General features: G+C 42.8%; 1 protein-coding gene across 1 annotated transcript; it reads left to right on the top strand.

Moving 5' to 3' along the window:
- Window positions 1-2,190: 2,190 nt before the first annotated feature.
- Window positions 2,191-12,283, top strand: LOC308283056 (E3 ubiquitin/ISG15 ligase TRIM25-like; the record flags this gene model as incomplete). The annotated part of the gene is made up of 7 exons (XM_080723443.1): window positions 2,191-2,430; window positions 4,545-4,928; window positions 6,898-6,993; window positions 8,335-8,595; window positions 10,612-10,774; window positions 11,503-11,562; window positions 11,763-12,283. The coding sequence occupies 7 exons, from the start codon at window positions 2,191-2,193 to the stop codon at window positions 12,281-12,283; spliced, it is 1,725 nt and encodes a 574-aa protein (XP_080579569.1).
- Between the last annotated feature and the right edge of the window lie 2,245 nt (window positions 12,284-14,528).

Below are 14,528 nucleotides of genomic sequence, written 5' to 3' on the forward strand. Positions count from 1 at the left end.
ACAGATATAAATAAGATAAATTATATATTAATAATCATAGCAAATATAAATAAGAGAAGTGTGTCAGTCCAGTTTGAAGTTTGAAGACCCCTGACTTACACCATAATTATTGTGGGCTCCGAGCACACATTAGATATTGTCATTATTGTGTGCTATTACTTTTTACAGCAATTGGCCAAATGGTGGCGCTGTAGGAAGCCTTCGAAAGTGCAAACTTTGAACAGGTATAGCTCATGCTGTGTTTGAGTTACAGCCATGAAACCTGTATACACGTATGCGTCTCCTCATGCCGAACAACTTTTACCCTCTGACTTTTGACCTCTGACCTTTAGGTCTCCCACAATTTGGAATTATATGAAAAACAGTAAAAATCTATCTCCTCCTGGGATTTTCGCGTTACGCGCATGAAACTTTTTTCACATGAACTTTGAACCTATATCTACACAGGCTATGTGGTGAGAAGTTTGCACGTTAAATAATGATTTTTTAATGTGCCTCTCTCTAATTCTTCTTGCACACTTTTCCTTAATTTTAAATTTAGTTTGAAAGTAAGAGTGGTGTTTGAACTCTTATCCTTGAGAAGGTGTCCAGATAGGGATATGAACCCACATTTCTCATTATCAGTGGCAGCTGCGCTAACCAGCTGGCTAAATCACTAGCGCGGCCACTGGTGTCACAGTCTGCTCTAGAGTGAAGATAGCTAGTCAGCCTAGATTCTCGTTGGACTTAAAATGGAGGTAGAGACAGTCTGAACATGTGAAAACAGAGATGTTTAAGTGCTGGTTATAAATTCAATAATCTGGTAAATGTCACCAAATTAAGAGCCAAGGATTAAAACCATCATAGGAAAAAGAAAAGACTCACCTGTAGACTGCTACATGGAGAGAGAGTTGTTGACCAATGTTGTCATTTGTCTTTTAAAATAGTTCCAACATATAAGGTATTACTCTGACCAATAGGCCTATTCACTGCAAAGCAAGGTGAGATGTCTGGCAACGTAATAAAACGAATCATCTGTATTTGTTTTGTGATTATTTGTAAGCAATCTGACATTTCACACCTGAATCCACAATCTGTATTTATTAAAGAATAGCCAATTGAGAGCAAGCTTCACAATGGTACCATTTACAAATACACAGTTTACATTTACATATAACTTATGCAGCACATTTATACTATAATTTGTGTACATGTCAAAGGGAATACAGTAGCAGTCACTGTGGATGTAGATTACTAGTGTACTTTTACTAGTAAACGCAGTAGGCCTATAAGCAGACTTCAAGCGTATGGTTGTGTGACTCTTGAGTGGTCAGGGCCTACATGCTGTGTTCAGGCGCTGACACAAACTCAAACTTAAGCAGAGTGCCAAGTGCAAAATAAGTTATTATAGTATCACGGTTATTTTTAACCACTTTTCAACTTTGAAAGAGAGGGACTTATTCAGAAATACATACTTGTGTGTTTTCTTTTATATTCCTGAACCGAGTATTTTATAAAGGTCTCTATCGTTCAGAATCTGTTTTTGTTCATTGAGCTGTCCAGCCGGCTCTCATAGACTCTCATAGAATTTGCCAGGGGATTGCGGGGTAGAGAAAATGACATTGGTGACTCTTCTTGCAGAGACGTTCATTGACAGAGATCAACAGGCTGTGTCTCAGGTCCTTATTTTGATATGCTGCTACGATTCTACGTGCTTGTCAGGGTGGGGGTCCCTAGTTCAAATGAATAGTTTGGGGGGTATGTGAACATATCCACTGTTGCTGGAGTATTTGAAAAGATGTTTACAGCGGTCCAAAAAAAAAAAAATAGATTGACCCCTCACATGCTTAAACCAGATTTGTTTTGTATTTTTTCCCCCTGTGGGCAAATGGGACCCAAACTTTTACCCTCTATAAAAAGAAATGCTGACAGCCAGTCAGCAGGTGGTTTCATGAATGTATGTATAGCCTAGACAATATTTTAGCCCAATAAAAAAAGACTATAACAGTCTACCAAATTTCACACCCCACCTCAGGGGCTGCCGGACTATAATGACCTTTGTGGCAGAAATGCTCTTCCTCTTTAAAGCCACACCTCCCATACACCAGCAAACCACTCCCTTTCTCCTCTACAGGCTTTTCAGAGAAACGAAACTCAGTCTGTGTTGTCCATTCTCTACTCGGTGTGTGCCGTGGTTCGGTGAACAGTAAAATGGCGCAGTGGGGACTGGGAGTAGTTCTGGACCAGGAGGATCAGCTCTGTTGCTGTTCCATTTGTCTGGACCTTCTCAAGGAACCAGTGACTCTGCCATGTGGACACAGCTACTGTAGAAGATGTATCGAGGGCTGCTGGGACCTGGTGGAAGAGATGACTGGCGTCTACAGCTGTCCCCAGTGCAGGGAGAGCTTCACTCCAAGACCTGCTCTGAGGCAGAACAACATGCTAGCCGAGGTAAGGCAAGAGCATGCTTGTGTCACTTTAATAGGCTAATATGCACACCTTATTGTCTCCACCAGCCGAAGGCTGAGGGAGAGTATGTTTTCCCCTCCGTCCGTGTGTCCGTGCGTGCGTGCGTCCGTCCGTGCGTCCTCGCAGTTTGTGAGCACCTAATCTCAGTCGCCGTTGGCCCGGTCGCTGCCAAAGTGAACACACACATTCCCTGGATGCCAATCTAGAACCTCTGCCCTAAATTTTTCAAATGGGCCTTTTCTAGCGCCACCTAGTGGCCGATGTTTCGCCTCCGTGCGTCCTCGCAGTTTGTGAGCAGCTAATCTCAGTTGCCGTTGGCCCGGTCGCTGCCAAAGTGAGCACACACATTCCCTGGATGCCAATCTAGAACCTCTGCCCTAAATTTTTCAAATGGGCCTTTTCAAGCGCCACCTAGTGGCCGATGTTTGCAAAACACATTTCTGTGCACTATTCTTACAGATTTTGTCCAAAAATCCTACAAATCGGTAGGCAGTATCTCGACAGTCATGTGATCGACACGGATCTGTCCGATTTTGCATATTCCATCCTGATTGGCTAAGATTGGCTTCCAAAGTTTGTAGGATTGCGTGCGTCCTCGCAGTTTGTGAGCAGCTAATCTCAGTCGCCGTTGGCCCGGTCGCTGCCAAAGTGAGCACACACATTCCCTGGATGCCAATCTAGAACCTCTGCCCTAAATTTTTCAAATGGGCCTTTTCTAGCGCCACCTAGTGGCCGATGTTTGCAAAACACATTTCTGTGCACTATTCTTACAGATTTTGTCCAAAAATCCTACACATCGGTAGGCAGTATCTCGACAGTCATGTGATCGACACGGATCTGTCCGATTTGGCATATTCCATCCTGATTGGCTAAGATTGGCTTCCAAAGTTTGTAGGATTGAGCCGTTTTGAACAAAATGCCTCAAATCACAAACGCAAAGTGCAATTATCATGAAATCGCGCACACACGTTCCCACTAGGCCGAGGAAGAAATGCCACGTATTTTTTTTTAAATCAGCCTCATGGTGGCGCTATAACAGGCTGATTTGTGGTTTTACCTATAACTCCACCGATCAGTTCACCAGGACGCACGGTCTGGTGGAGACCTGTGCTCGGAAGAGCACTGCTTCTAGTTGGGTCTCTTTTCTCACTTCCTTCAAAGGTGTTACCAATGATAGGCTACTAATGAAGGCTCTCTGTTCCATTTCATGTAGCACAGTGGGAAAAAAAAACGAAGTTGTCCTTTATAGCCTCTATCAGAGTCCAGGGTGAAGAGCTATTCACTTCACCGAGTTGTAGTTTCCTAGCTATCACCTAGGCTTTGTTATGTATTTTTAGGTGATAGCTAGAAAACTACACCACGGTGAAGTGAATAGCTGAGGCTTTACACCTGTTAAGGAATTCTCTCTCTAGTTTCTGCATAATTATTTCTGATACTGTTAACCAGCTTCATTATGTATAACAGATATAGTCATTCGTAGTTCAAATACAGAGCAAAGTTCAAGTAGAGCTACAGAGATAAGGTTCTTAAAGGACCTTCCCGTTCTTCAATGAGTAGTTCACCCAAAAATGACTTTATTTCTATAGTCTGCTCGAATACACATATAGTTTGTAGAGAATTCCGTAACAGTGAACGAAGAAAAAATAAGAACATACTATTGGCCTACTGCTTGAATTGAAGTCAAATTGAAGTAACACAGAGGTAAAACAGAGGCCTAGATTAACAACAGCAAAATTATATAAAAATGGTTTTAAAAACTCAGAAACAACACTCACATTCTAATAATCCAAAGCCTATCGTCTAGGCTTGATATATTTACATTCAAAAATTCAACCATAGAAGAAGAAAATAAAATTCATAAACTACTTCCGGGCAAAATGTATTTATATGTTACGGTATGTTTGAAAAAGGAGCTCTTGTTTTCTTGTAATCTAGTTCACCACATCCCCCACCCCACCACCCACTCCCCCCTGTCATATTGTGAGCAATTCACTCTGACTTCAAGTCTCCCTGTCTTCTCAACGCTCGACACGGCGACTCGCTCGCTTTAGCTCACTGGCGAATGACCTCCCCCTTCCTTTACTTTGTACTTTCAGGTTGTGGAGAAGATGACGAATCTAGGAGGTCAGACTCAGCAGCCTTCTCCCCCTGCTGCTGTGGTCGACTACGCCGGTCCTGCAGATGTGGCCTGTGACTTCTGCACGGGAAGCAAGCGTCACAAAGCCCTCATGTCCTGTCTGACGTGTCTGGCCTCTTACTGTGAGGCTCACCTCCAGCCTCACTACAATGTTCCCACGTGGAAGAAGCACACTCTGGTCCCAGCCACCAGCAAACTGCAGGACAAGATGTGCTCCAGTCATGACAAGCTGATGGAGGTGTACTGTCGCACAGACCAGCAGTGCATCTGCTATCTGTGCACCATGGATGAACATAAGGGCCATGACACCGTGTCAGCTGCAGCAGAGAGGACCGACAAACAGGTCACTTGTTGGACAAGATATTAGCTATTAATGTTTCAAAGATCTATTAAAAATGTAAAGCTGAAATCTGTCCTGGGTTTGATTCCCGCTGGGGGACGCTGTGGGCATGTTCTCTCCTCCGTGTCATCATTGCCCACACCCTAGCTGGGGTTGGCATGGCATATAGAAAGGTTGGCCTTTCTGAGTGGAGTTTACATGTTCTCCCCGTGTCTCCTAGGCTAGGTACCCTCACAAAAACATGCAGTAATCCTGGTCTCTATAATGCCTCCCCCTGGCCAGCCAGGGTGCCTGATGGAGGGGAAAGGAACTGGTTGGAATAACATGTTCCTTCCACGCAGGAGCGCAGCGCCCAGGATTACAGCTTAGGCCAGGGGTCTTCAACGTTTTCAGGCCAAGGACCCCTTAGTTGAGAGAGAGATGAAGCAGGGACCCCCACAACCTGATTCCATATAGTTGCGTTGTTTGACAGCATGAACATCAGTGTATTTTGGATTCATGTCAATTTGTGTTTTCAGATTTAACCACTTGAACCGTCAATACTTAATAAACTTGACCTTTCACTCTGTACTGAGGCCACATTCTCATAATATAATTCGGTTTAGTCGTGCGAATGGGAGGGGTGAAGTTGCCACATTCTTGCATATTTAATTGATACGTTTGCCCTCACACTGCACATTGTCATCCGAAACAAGGACTGAGTCCACGTCTGTCCACGCCTCCACGGGACATGTACGTATGTATCCAAGCTGCATAATAATGCGTCCTCCATCTCCCTGTGTTTATTAATTCTTCAAGTTCAACTCGCAATGTAACCACAGGACCCCTGCAAAATTGCGGCGCAGGCGTTAGCCTATTTATCTGCGGTCGACGGTCGTAAACGGGCGATCAAAAAATAAAACCAGCGGCGGCCGGAGGGACTCGCAAAATCTACCAGCAATAAACCAGACAGCAAATACTTTTAATAGCAAGATATGATTATCTACGAAGAGGAGGACGTCAACGTCTCTCTCTCTCTCTCTCTCTCTCTCTCTATGGTCAGACATCTAATGAGAGCGGATGGTCTGGAGGTGGATTTAACCTTTTATAAATAACTATGGATTTAACCCGCACATGGCTCTATATAGCCGACCACAATGTTTCATTGCCTGTATTTAAGACGGATGGATTCACACCAACAGTGAAGCGTTTGCTGTAGCGAATCGAAAGCCATGTTTTTTTGTGGATTTGCATTCGTTTCTTTGATTCGAAAAAGAATACGGATGCATCTTCACACATGCCCAAACGTTGTGTATTTTCCGACAATACGTTAGAGGATTCATTTTAATCGCAATAAAACGTGCCTGTGTGAATGCCGCCTTAGTCTGCTCTTTTTCCCCTCTACACCAAACCTCTTTGCCGAAAATAAACGATCTACGAGCTCACAACGCCTCGCACTGTTGTGAGCTTGTAGATCTGCTATTTTTGGCAAAAGTTCTCAGAATATGGACACTATATTTCAAGTGGTTAATATAAAAAGGGGACCCCTTTTTATGTCACTCAGTTTTGAAGGACCCCCTGTAGTGACTCTGAGGACCCCCTAGGGGTCCCGGACCCCTGTTGAAGAACCCTGGCTTAGGCAATTGGCACTGGGTGAAAAATAGGTTACAACAATCGTAGGATAAAAATATAAACAATAAAAATAAAGATGAAATCTGTATGAAGTTTTTATTTTATTTTTCCCCCAGTTAATTTCTGTTAAACTCTTTTCATTTTTTTTTTAAATTTCAGTCTAAACTCAGTTTGACTTTAAGTCATTATTGGGTCAAACTCAACAATGACCTACATACATACTTACATAGTATAGGATGTATGGTAAAACATACTGGATGCATTTATTTGGGATTTATTTTCGTTGTCAGTCACTGTTGACTTCAGATTATACTCGGATCTAAACCGAACTGTCTCTGTTTCCGATGCTGATTTCTTCCAGAAACATATGGTGGCGAGTCAGCAAAACGTCCAGCAGAGGATCCAGAAGAGAAAGAAAGAGCTGAAAGACCTTAGACAGGTCATAATGACCCTGAAGGTAGAGCTGGTATTATTTCACTTCCTGATATTGTGTTATTTACTGTGGATAATGGATATAGTGAAACGATGGTGATGCCATATAGATGAGACACAGTAAATCAGAATGACTGCTACAGTTGCTCCTGCACTGCAATATGTCATAGCAGCATGACATAGACATGAGTTACAGGCATTATTCATAAACGATAAAAGAGTATTTGTTTCACAAAAGCTACGATTGTATCAATGCGTTAAGTTATAGCTCTTACCTGAGGGGGCCTCCCCCCTCAGGTAAGGATCACAACATGAGATCGGGAGAATATGCAGACACAGATATTTAGTGATTTTAGTCAGTAGTTAGTGAACATTTTGTTTTGTTGTTGTTTGTGTGTGCGTGTGTTAGCCCTATTTTATGCCTTGGCTATTCGAAAATGGCAGATCTCCAAGCTCACAAGGCATCGCAAACGCTTTGAATTGTGACGTGTTGTGAGCTTGGAGATCTGCTATTTTCAAACTTTTACTTTTGGTACTTTTAAGTGCATGTTGATACCAACAGTTCATACGTTTAAGTGCACTTTGAATTCCAGACTTTTCCTTGTAAGGGTGCCCACACACCAAAATATGGTCGGCAGCGGATAAACTATTTAGGTGCGCGGCTGACTAAAAACGCAGAGAGCGTATTCCATCCCAAAGCCAGTGACGCACCTGTCACTCACTTCCCGCACCGCCTTGTCTTGACGTTGCCAGGTTGTCACTTGCTTTCAAGTCCCTTCCTCCCTCTAGCCTGTAGACTAGCGTAGCGATTATTATAACTCTATGGTAGCGATCCTTTGTCTGCAGAGATACGTTACGCTGCGAGGTTATCAATTTAATAGGCTTTATTATCATCATCTTTATGTGTCAACTCTATAATGGACAGGCGAAGGGTACTCACCCTTGCTTTATTGGAAGGGGAGATGCAGCAACAAGATAAAAAGAGATGAGTGTGGGTGCATGAGAGACCACAGATATCAATTAAATACTATGCATGAGACTATTCAAAACAAAACAAGTGTCGGAACGTTACGCCTTCGAATCACCCGATTGGACCGAGGGGAGAAACCAGAATCTGCGTGGAGAATGTATTTAGTCCAGCATAAACACAAGGTCTGCGCGGCGTGCTGATATCCTCCACTGACATGAAACCGCCCCCTTCTCATTGAAATGCATTGGCGGAACGCGGATTCCACTCTCATAGGTATTTTGGTGTGTGGGCACCCTAACAGAGTATGTCTATATTGCAGTATTGGTACTTTTACTGAGGTAAATTATGAGAGTACTTTTCCCACCACTGGTTCATGTCTCATGCCATGTTAACCAGAGTTCAGCGACGGCGGCAGCGGACGCCAGTGACCGGCTCTTCTCCGAGATGAGGGTCTCCATGGAGAGACGGTGCAGCGAGGTTAAGCGACTGATCCGGGATCAGGAGAAGACGGCCCTGGCTCAGACCGAGGGACTCCTGAAGCTCGTGGAGGAGGAGGTCGCCTGGCTGGAGAGGAGACATGCTGAGATGGAGGAGCTGTCCACCTCTGATGACGTCATCCACTTCATCCAGGTTCCACAGGATGATATTATTCCTACCGTAGGAGACTGTGGGGGAAGGAGCGCTTCTTTTCCGTTCACCAGCGTCGGCTACTCACCAGGGTCAGGGTTACTGAGGTTAGGTTTAGGGTTAGGTTTATGCATAGTTTTACTGAGGTTAAGGTTATGGTTAGGGTTAGGGTTAGAGTTAGGCATAGTTTTACTGAGGTTAAGGTTAGGGTTAGGGTTAGGTTAAGGCATAGTTTTACTGAGGTTAGGGTTCGGGTTTAGACATAGAGGTTAACATTCACACCCGCACGGTCCAAGTGACCACAGCCGAGCGCTCCAGACCTCCGCTCCAGCCAATCACAAGCTGCGTCCTTCTAATTTATGCGACACCGTCTCCTACGGTAGGAATAATCGCCCACAGGATGCAGCGTCAATTCAGCATAACTCATTTAGAGACACATGTTGAACTTTAAGGGCCATTCACACACCAAGCACTTTTAACAGTAACACAACTTATACTTAAAGTGACAAAAAATGTACAAACCATGATTTGTTTTTACACATTTAGAAGAAATCTGCGATGTTTTTATCGGTTATCGTTATATTATGCAATATTGTACTAGTAAGATGCCTCAGGGTGACATGCGACAGAGGTCGCGCCAATTCTTGGCCATCTGGCCAGTGATATTTATGGTATGGTTTACATCAATTCCATATAGGCATTACCAAATATGGGCATTCCCAGGTATGCGCTTAATATTGATGACATCATGTGATGTGGGGCGGCATAGCTCAGGGGTAGAGAAACCGTTATTAGAGCACGAAGGGTTCCCGGAAGGGTTCCCAGTTCGAATCCGGGCTCCCCCTGAGTTAATGTCGAAGGGTCCTTGGGCAAGACTCTGAACCCCACATTGCTCCCGGTGAGCTGGTTGGTGCCTTGCATGGTTTCCTCCGCCACCGGTGTATGAATGTGTGCGTGAATGGGTGAATGTAATGCACAATCTCTGTAAAGCGCTTTGGATAAAAGCGCTATATAAATGCACCATTTACCATTTACCATTTATCGGGACAGGGATCTCCATATATGGGCATAAAACGGGCAAGGATTTAATTAATTTGCAAGTGTGACTCGTGATGACATCAGCGATCTCCATATATGGGCATGAAAGGGACATCAAGCCAGAGTGTGATGTCAGAGCGACATATTTTAAAATGTAATTTCTGCTAAGCAGATGCTTAGATTTTTATTCATATAATGATAAATGTGCGCGATGTGAGACGGAAACGGAAGTGGGGAGGAGCCTTCACTTCGGCTTTAACCGGTTACTCATCATTCTTCCATTATCCCAGACTGTATGACGGTAGCAGTTCCAAATCAAGTCAACAGTCAACAGTCTGGCCACGCGAGACTAGTTGTCGACAGACACGTTGCACGACGCGACTTTTGAGCATTTAAACTCTGTTTGACGCCACTTTTTGTTGTGTGACAAATCAGTCAGCCTTAAGAATGCCAGACCAGGGGCGACTTGACAGCCAGTTGGCTGGGCAATAGGAAACGCACTGTGTTACGTCACCACAAATGCCCACAGTTCGATTGCAGCCAGCCAGACCATTTTCTACATGTAATTCCCTTACTCTCTCCTCACTCACACCCAGATTAACCTTACAAAACGGTTCAGATGACGTCACAATGCCACACCAGTTGTGTTGTGATTATTTCCACCAGGCTAGAACAGCCACAGGCCGGAGATTGTCTTTTGCCACAATCTCTATCTGCCTCTGAGCAGCTAATCTCAGAACTGCCAGGCCGAACGGGGTGAGGTTTTTCACGCATTCTCCCAGTAGGCCAAGAAGAACCTTCACATCAAAAGTTTTTTAAATTTGTGGTGCTATAACAGGCTGTTTCACTTCAGCCCAATATTATTAACAGTATATTTGAGGTGTGTGTGTGCGAGCATACGTGTCCTTGTTCCTTCTGATCAATATACTAATCTATTGAATTTGATTTCTTTGTATTCTGTTCTTCCCTCCTGTCTGTACTCATCTACACGTATGTCTCTGTCTCCAGAGTTTCCAGTCTCTGTCCAGTTCCAGTGAACCTCCAGAGCTCCCCAGGATTGCTGTCCGTCCCGTGCGTCCTTACTTCACAGAAGTGAGCGATACTTTGTCTGGTCTGAAAGACCAACTGCACGACATCCTGAGGAAAACCTGGCCTGGCATATCAGAGAGAGGTGAATATGTTAAATCTTGGCCTTTTCTCAAAGCAGCCATCATATTTCTAAGTAAAAGTGGTCTGAAGGCAATAGCGTAGCTGCCAAAGGGATACTGATAACCCAAGAGACTAATGTCAGACAGTGGTTAGTAAAACTGAACAGGGTTTAAGCTAATTTGAATCTGCTTTAAAGGACAACTTTGTTTTTTTACAACACAGGTTCATATTTTAGATAGTCATTAGAAAAAATAAAAGATGAGTGTTAAAATGTTTTCATTTAGTTCTTTCTATTGTTTTAGCGATTTTACTATTTTGATTTCAGTGGTTGGGGGCATGCGTACAAATGGCTAAATATGTCTTTTTAGACACAATAAGCCGGCAATTTCTTTGTTACTAATTACACCAGCCCCCTAAGTCACATCTGACCATGAAAGATTGCAGTGCATCTTGGGAATGTGCTTATTGTGTCTAAAAATACACATTTAACCACTGGCATGCATGCCCCCAAGGGCATGCAAGCAAATGAAAATTGTTAAAATCATCAATCTATCTATCTGACAGCATTTCATCACTGATTAATGTATTAACAATGAATTTGTTAATTCATTTACAGTATTTAATTTAACTTATACTATTTGTAATTGTGTTTTTTTTTTCTTCCTGTGGTACACCTGGTTATTTATGAATTTACCGTAGTTTACCGTGGTACGCTTGTTGAAAAACTTTGCTGATTTCTTGTGTCTCCAGTTTCTGCAGTCGATGTTTTCCGCCCTCCAGAGCCGCAGAACAGAAATGACTTTTTACAATGTGAGTCCATGTTGATTCAGTTTGCTACAAACTGTAAAAAAGTGTGTGTGTGTGTGTGTGTGTGTGTGTGTGTGTGTGTGTGTGTGTGTGTGTGTGTGTGTGTGTGTGTGTGTGTGTGTGTGTGTGTGTGTGTGTGCGGCGCGCACTGTGCAGTACATAAATTATATATGAAACTGATATTTCATGTGTTCTTCTCACAGATTCCTGTCCACTCTCACTGGACTTGAACACGGCACACTGCTGCATGCCCCTGTCAGAGGAGAACAGGACGGTGACGACTACAGCTGACCTGGCGCCGTACCCCGACCATCCGGAGAGATTTACCGGATACGCTCAGGTGTTGTGTACAGAGGGTCTGTCTGACCGTTGCTACTGGGAGGTACAGTGGAGTGGCATTAAGGTTTCCATAGCAGTCTCTTATAAAGACATTGAACGAAATGGGGTTCATGCGAGATTTGGATCCAATAGTAAATCCTGGATCATACAGTACTCTGGTGAAGGCTGCCTGTTCAAACACAACAATGTTGAGACTAAAGTGCCAGCACCTCTTTGCTCCAGAGTAGGGGTGTACCTGGACCACAAGGCAGGCACGCTGTCCTTCTACAGCGTTTCTGACAAAATGCTCATTCGTAAAATTCAAACCAAGTTCACACAACCTCTCTATCCAGGGCTAGGGCTTCATTATGTTGGAGATAAAGCAGAGGTGTGTAAGATATGGTAGACAGGCTTTGATAGGTATTTTGTTATGGTTCATATCATCTTTTTATCAATACATATTGATGACCACCTGAAGTTTAAGGCACAGTGACTGTGTCATAAAATGTCACATACAGTACACACACAAGGTCTCCGTCTGGTAGAAATCAGGCCTTATCTACTGCCATGGAGCCTGTTCCTAAAACAATGAGAATTGTTTTGGTATTCTAAGGCTCGGGCTGGGACATTTGGTATCATCTAGACACCAGCAAGGACACCTCTCCCCCCAGGAACCCTGTATATGGACTCTTAGTCTTGTGATGTGTGGACAAGAAACATATCCTATTAACTGTTGAAACGTCATCCACTGACTGATGAAATGACCATACTTATACTCATGTCAAAACATAATTTGTCAGAGAGAGCACGAACCATTGATTATTTTGTTGTACCTTTGTCTTGAATTCTCTCTCTCCATAGTAAACATCCCATTCTCACTCTGATCACTCTCCTGTCTTATTTATGTGTGATGGATTATTGTATCTCATATGGGAATAAGAAGGTGTTGTTGTTTACAAATAATATATTCATCAGGCTTAAAGACTACGAATACTGATATTCAAGTTTTTTTTTTCCTTTATTCAAGGTTGGTTTGTTGATGTAATGGAACATGTTCTGTAATTGTTCCTGTATTCTTAATTTGAGTACCTCCCTGTATCCATGGGGGTGGGGGAACAAACAGGGAGTGTGCCTCAACAGTGTTTGTTGGGGGAACAAACTACAGTATCATATGATTGTATTGTATGTTTCAGGCTCTACTCGTTGTCAACTATCTAAGAGCGGTGGTGTCTTTATAGATGGAGAAATCTAAAGCTGTAGGAGATGCTATATATTTTTGGTTTGTGATGTTAAGCGACAAAATCAACTGTCTCAAATAAACCATGTAAAAGACTGCAAGACTATCAGTCTCACTGTGTTTTTCTTAGCTCTCTAATTTCTCTTCATTTACACTGAAATTCAGTTTTTTCATAATAAATATAAGCATTGTGGAAGTGGAGCGAGTATGCAACCTCTACCTGTGTGTTTTATTCTTAATTTGAAGAAAGACACTAGATATTAAAACACATCTTCATGCAACATTGCAACATTAAATACATGATAATGCAACATTATCATGGATGTAAGGACATGTGAAGTGTATACGTTATAAAGTAACTGAACATGTATTAAATAAATGAAGAGTGCAGACATCAGGGCAATCTGAGCTTTTAAAGAAACCCTTCCTGCAGTCATCTCTCTAGGCATCATATCTACCGCAGACACCTTTCTAACTGATGTTAAACCTGCTGACATGATTTGATGTGGGCCACAATGCTAAAACAGTGGCGTCAGTTCAGAAAAAGCTAAGGTATGGCAACATGACTGGTGTCTTGCACACGCGCCTTCGCGCGTGTGCAAGACACCAGTCATTTTGCCATACCTTAGCAACAGGCATGATACATTTATTTTAAGAAGTACATTTAATTTTTTCCCCCCGTTTGGTTTCTTGGGCTGGATTTGGCAGCCTGGAACGGTTGTTCAAGTGCATTGTTATTTGTTGCACCTGTGCAGCTGACCTGTGGAACCTGGGAATATACCATTTTGTTAAAATGGGAAGAATAAAAGTGTGGAGAATATAATAATACCTTGTTAAAGTGACCATTTTGTAACATTTTGCATTTGTAGTTATTTTACTGTAATTTAACAACGCAATAACCAGCACAGATAGATAAAGAGACATTCATGGATTTATATTTAAAAGTAACTTTTATTTACCCCCCTGGACCCAGGGTATGGCAGCTGCATACCCCTGCCATACCCAATTGACGCCCCTGGTTACGCAATGACACATTCTGGGCAAGTCAGGAAAGCATTCTGTAAACATTGGTGAACACTTTGTGAAACACACACACAGGTCTATAAAATCCTACAATACTAACTATCTTTGATATAAACATCCTAAAAGCAATCTTCAATCTTACTCCACAAGACATGCGAATCATCTAGAGCAGGGGTCAGCAACCTTTTTGAAATGAAGTGCCATGTTTTTATTTTCTAGATAGTCAGTGTGCCATGTCAACATACATTTTAATGACACCCCATTAAAATGTTGATATCTTTGATTGTCAGGACATTGTTATAACGATCAAATGGACCCCATTTAAGCTACACTTTGACAGTGTAGCCTATATGGGGTCCATTTGGTTCCATTTGTACACTGTCAAAGTTAC

Source organism: Nannobrachium achirus (assembly GCF_963921795.1).
Source record: "Nannobrachium achirus genome assembly, chromosome: 4".
NCBI classification, from domain to species: domain Eukaryota; kingdom Metazoa; phylum Chordata; class Actinopteri; order Myctophiformes; family Myctophidae; genus Nannobrachium; species Nannobrachium achirus.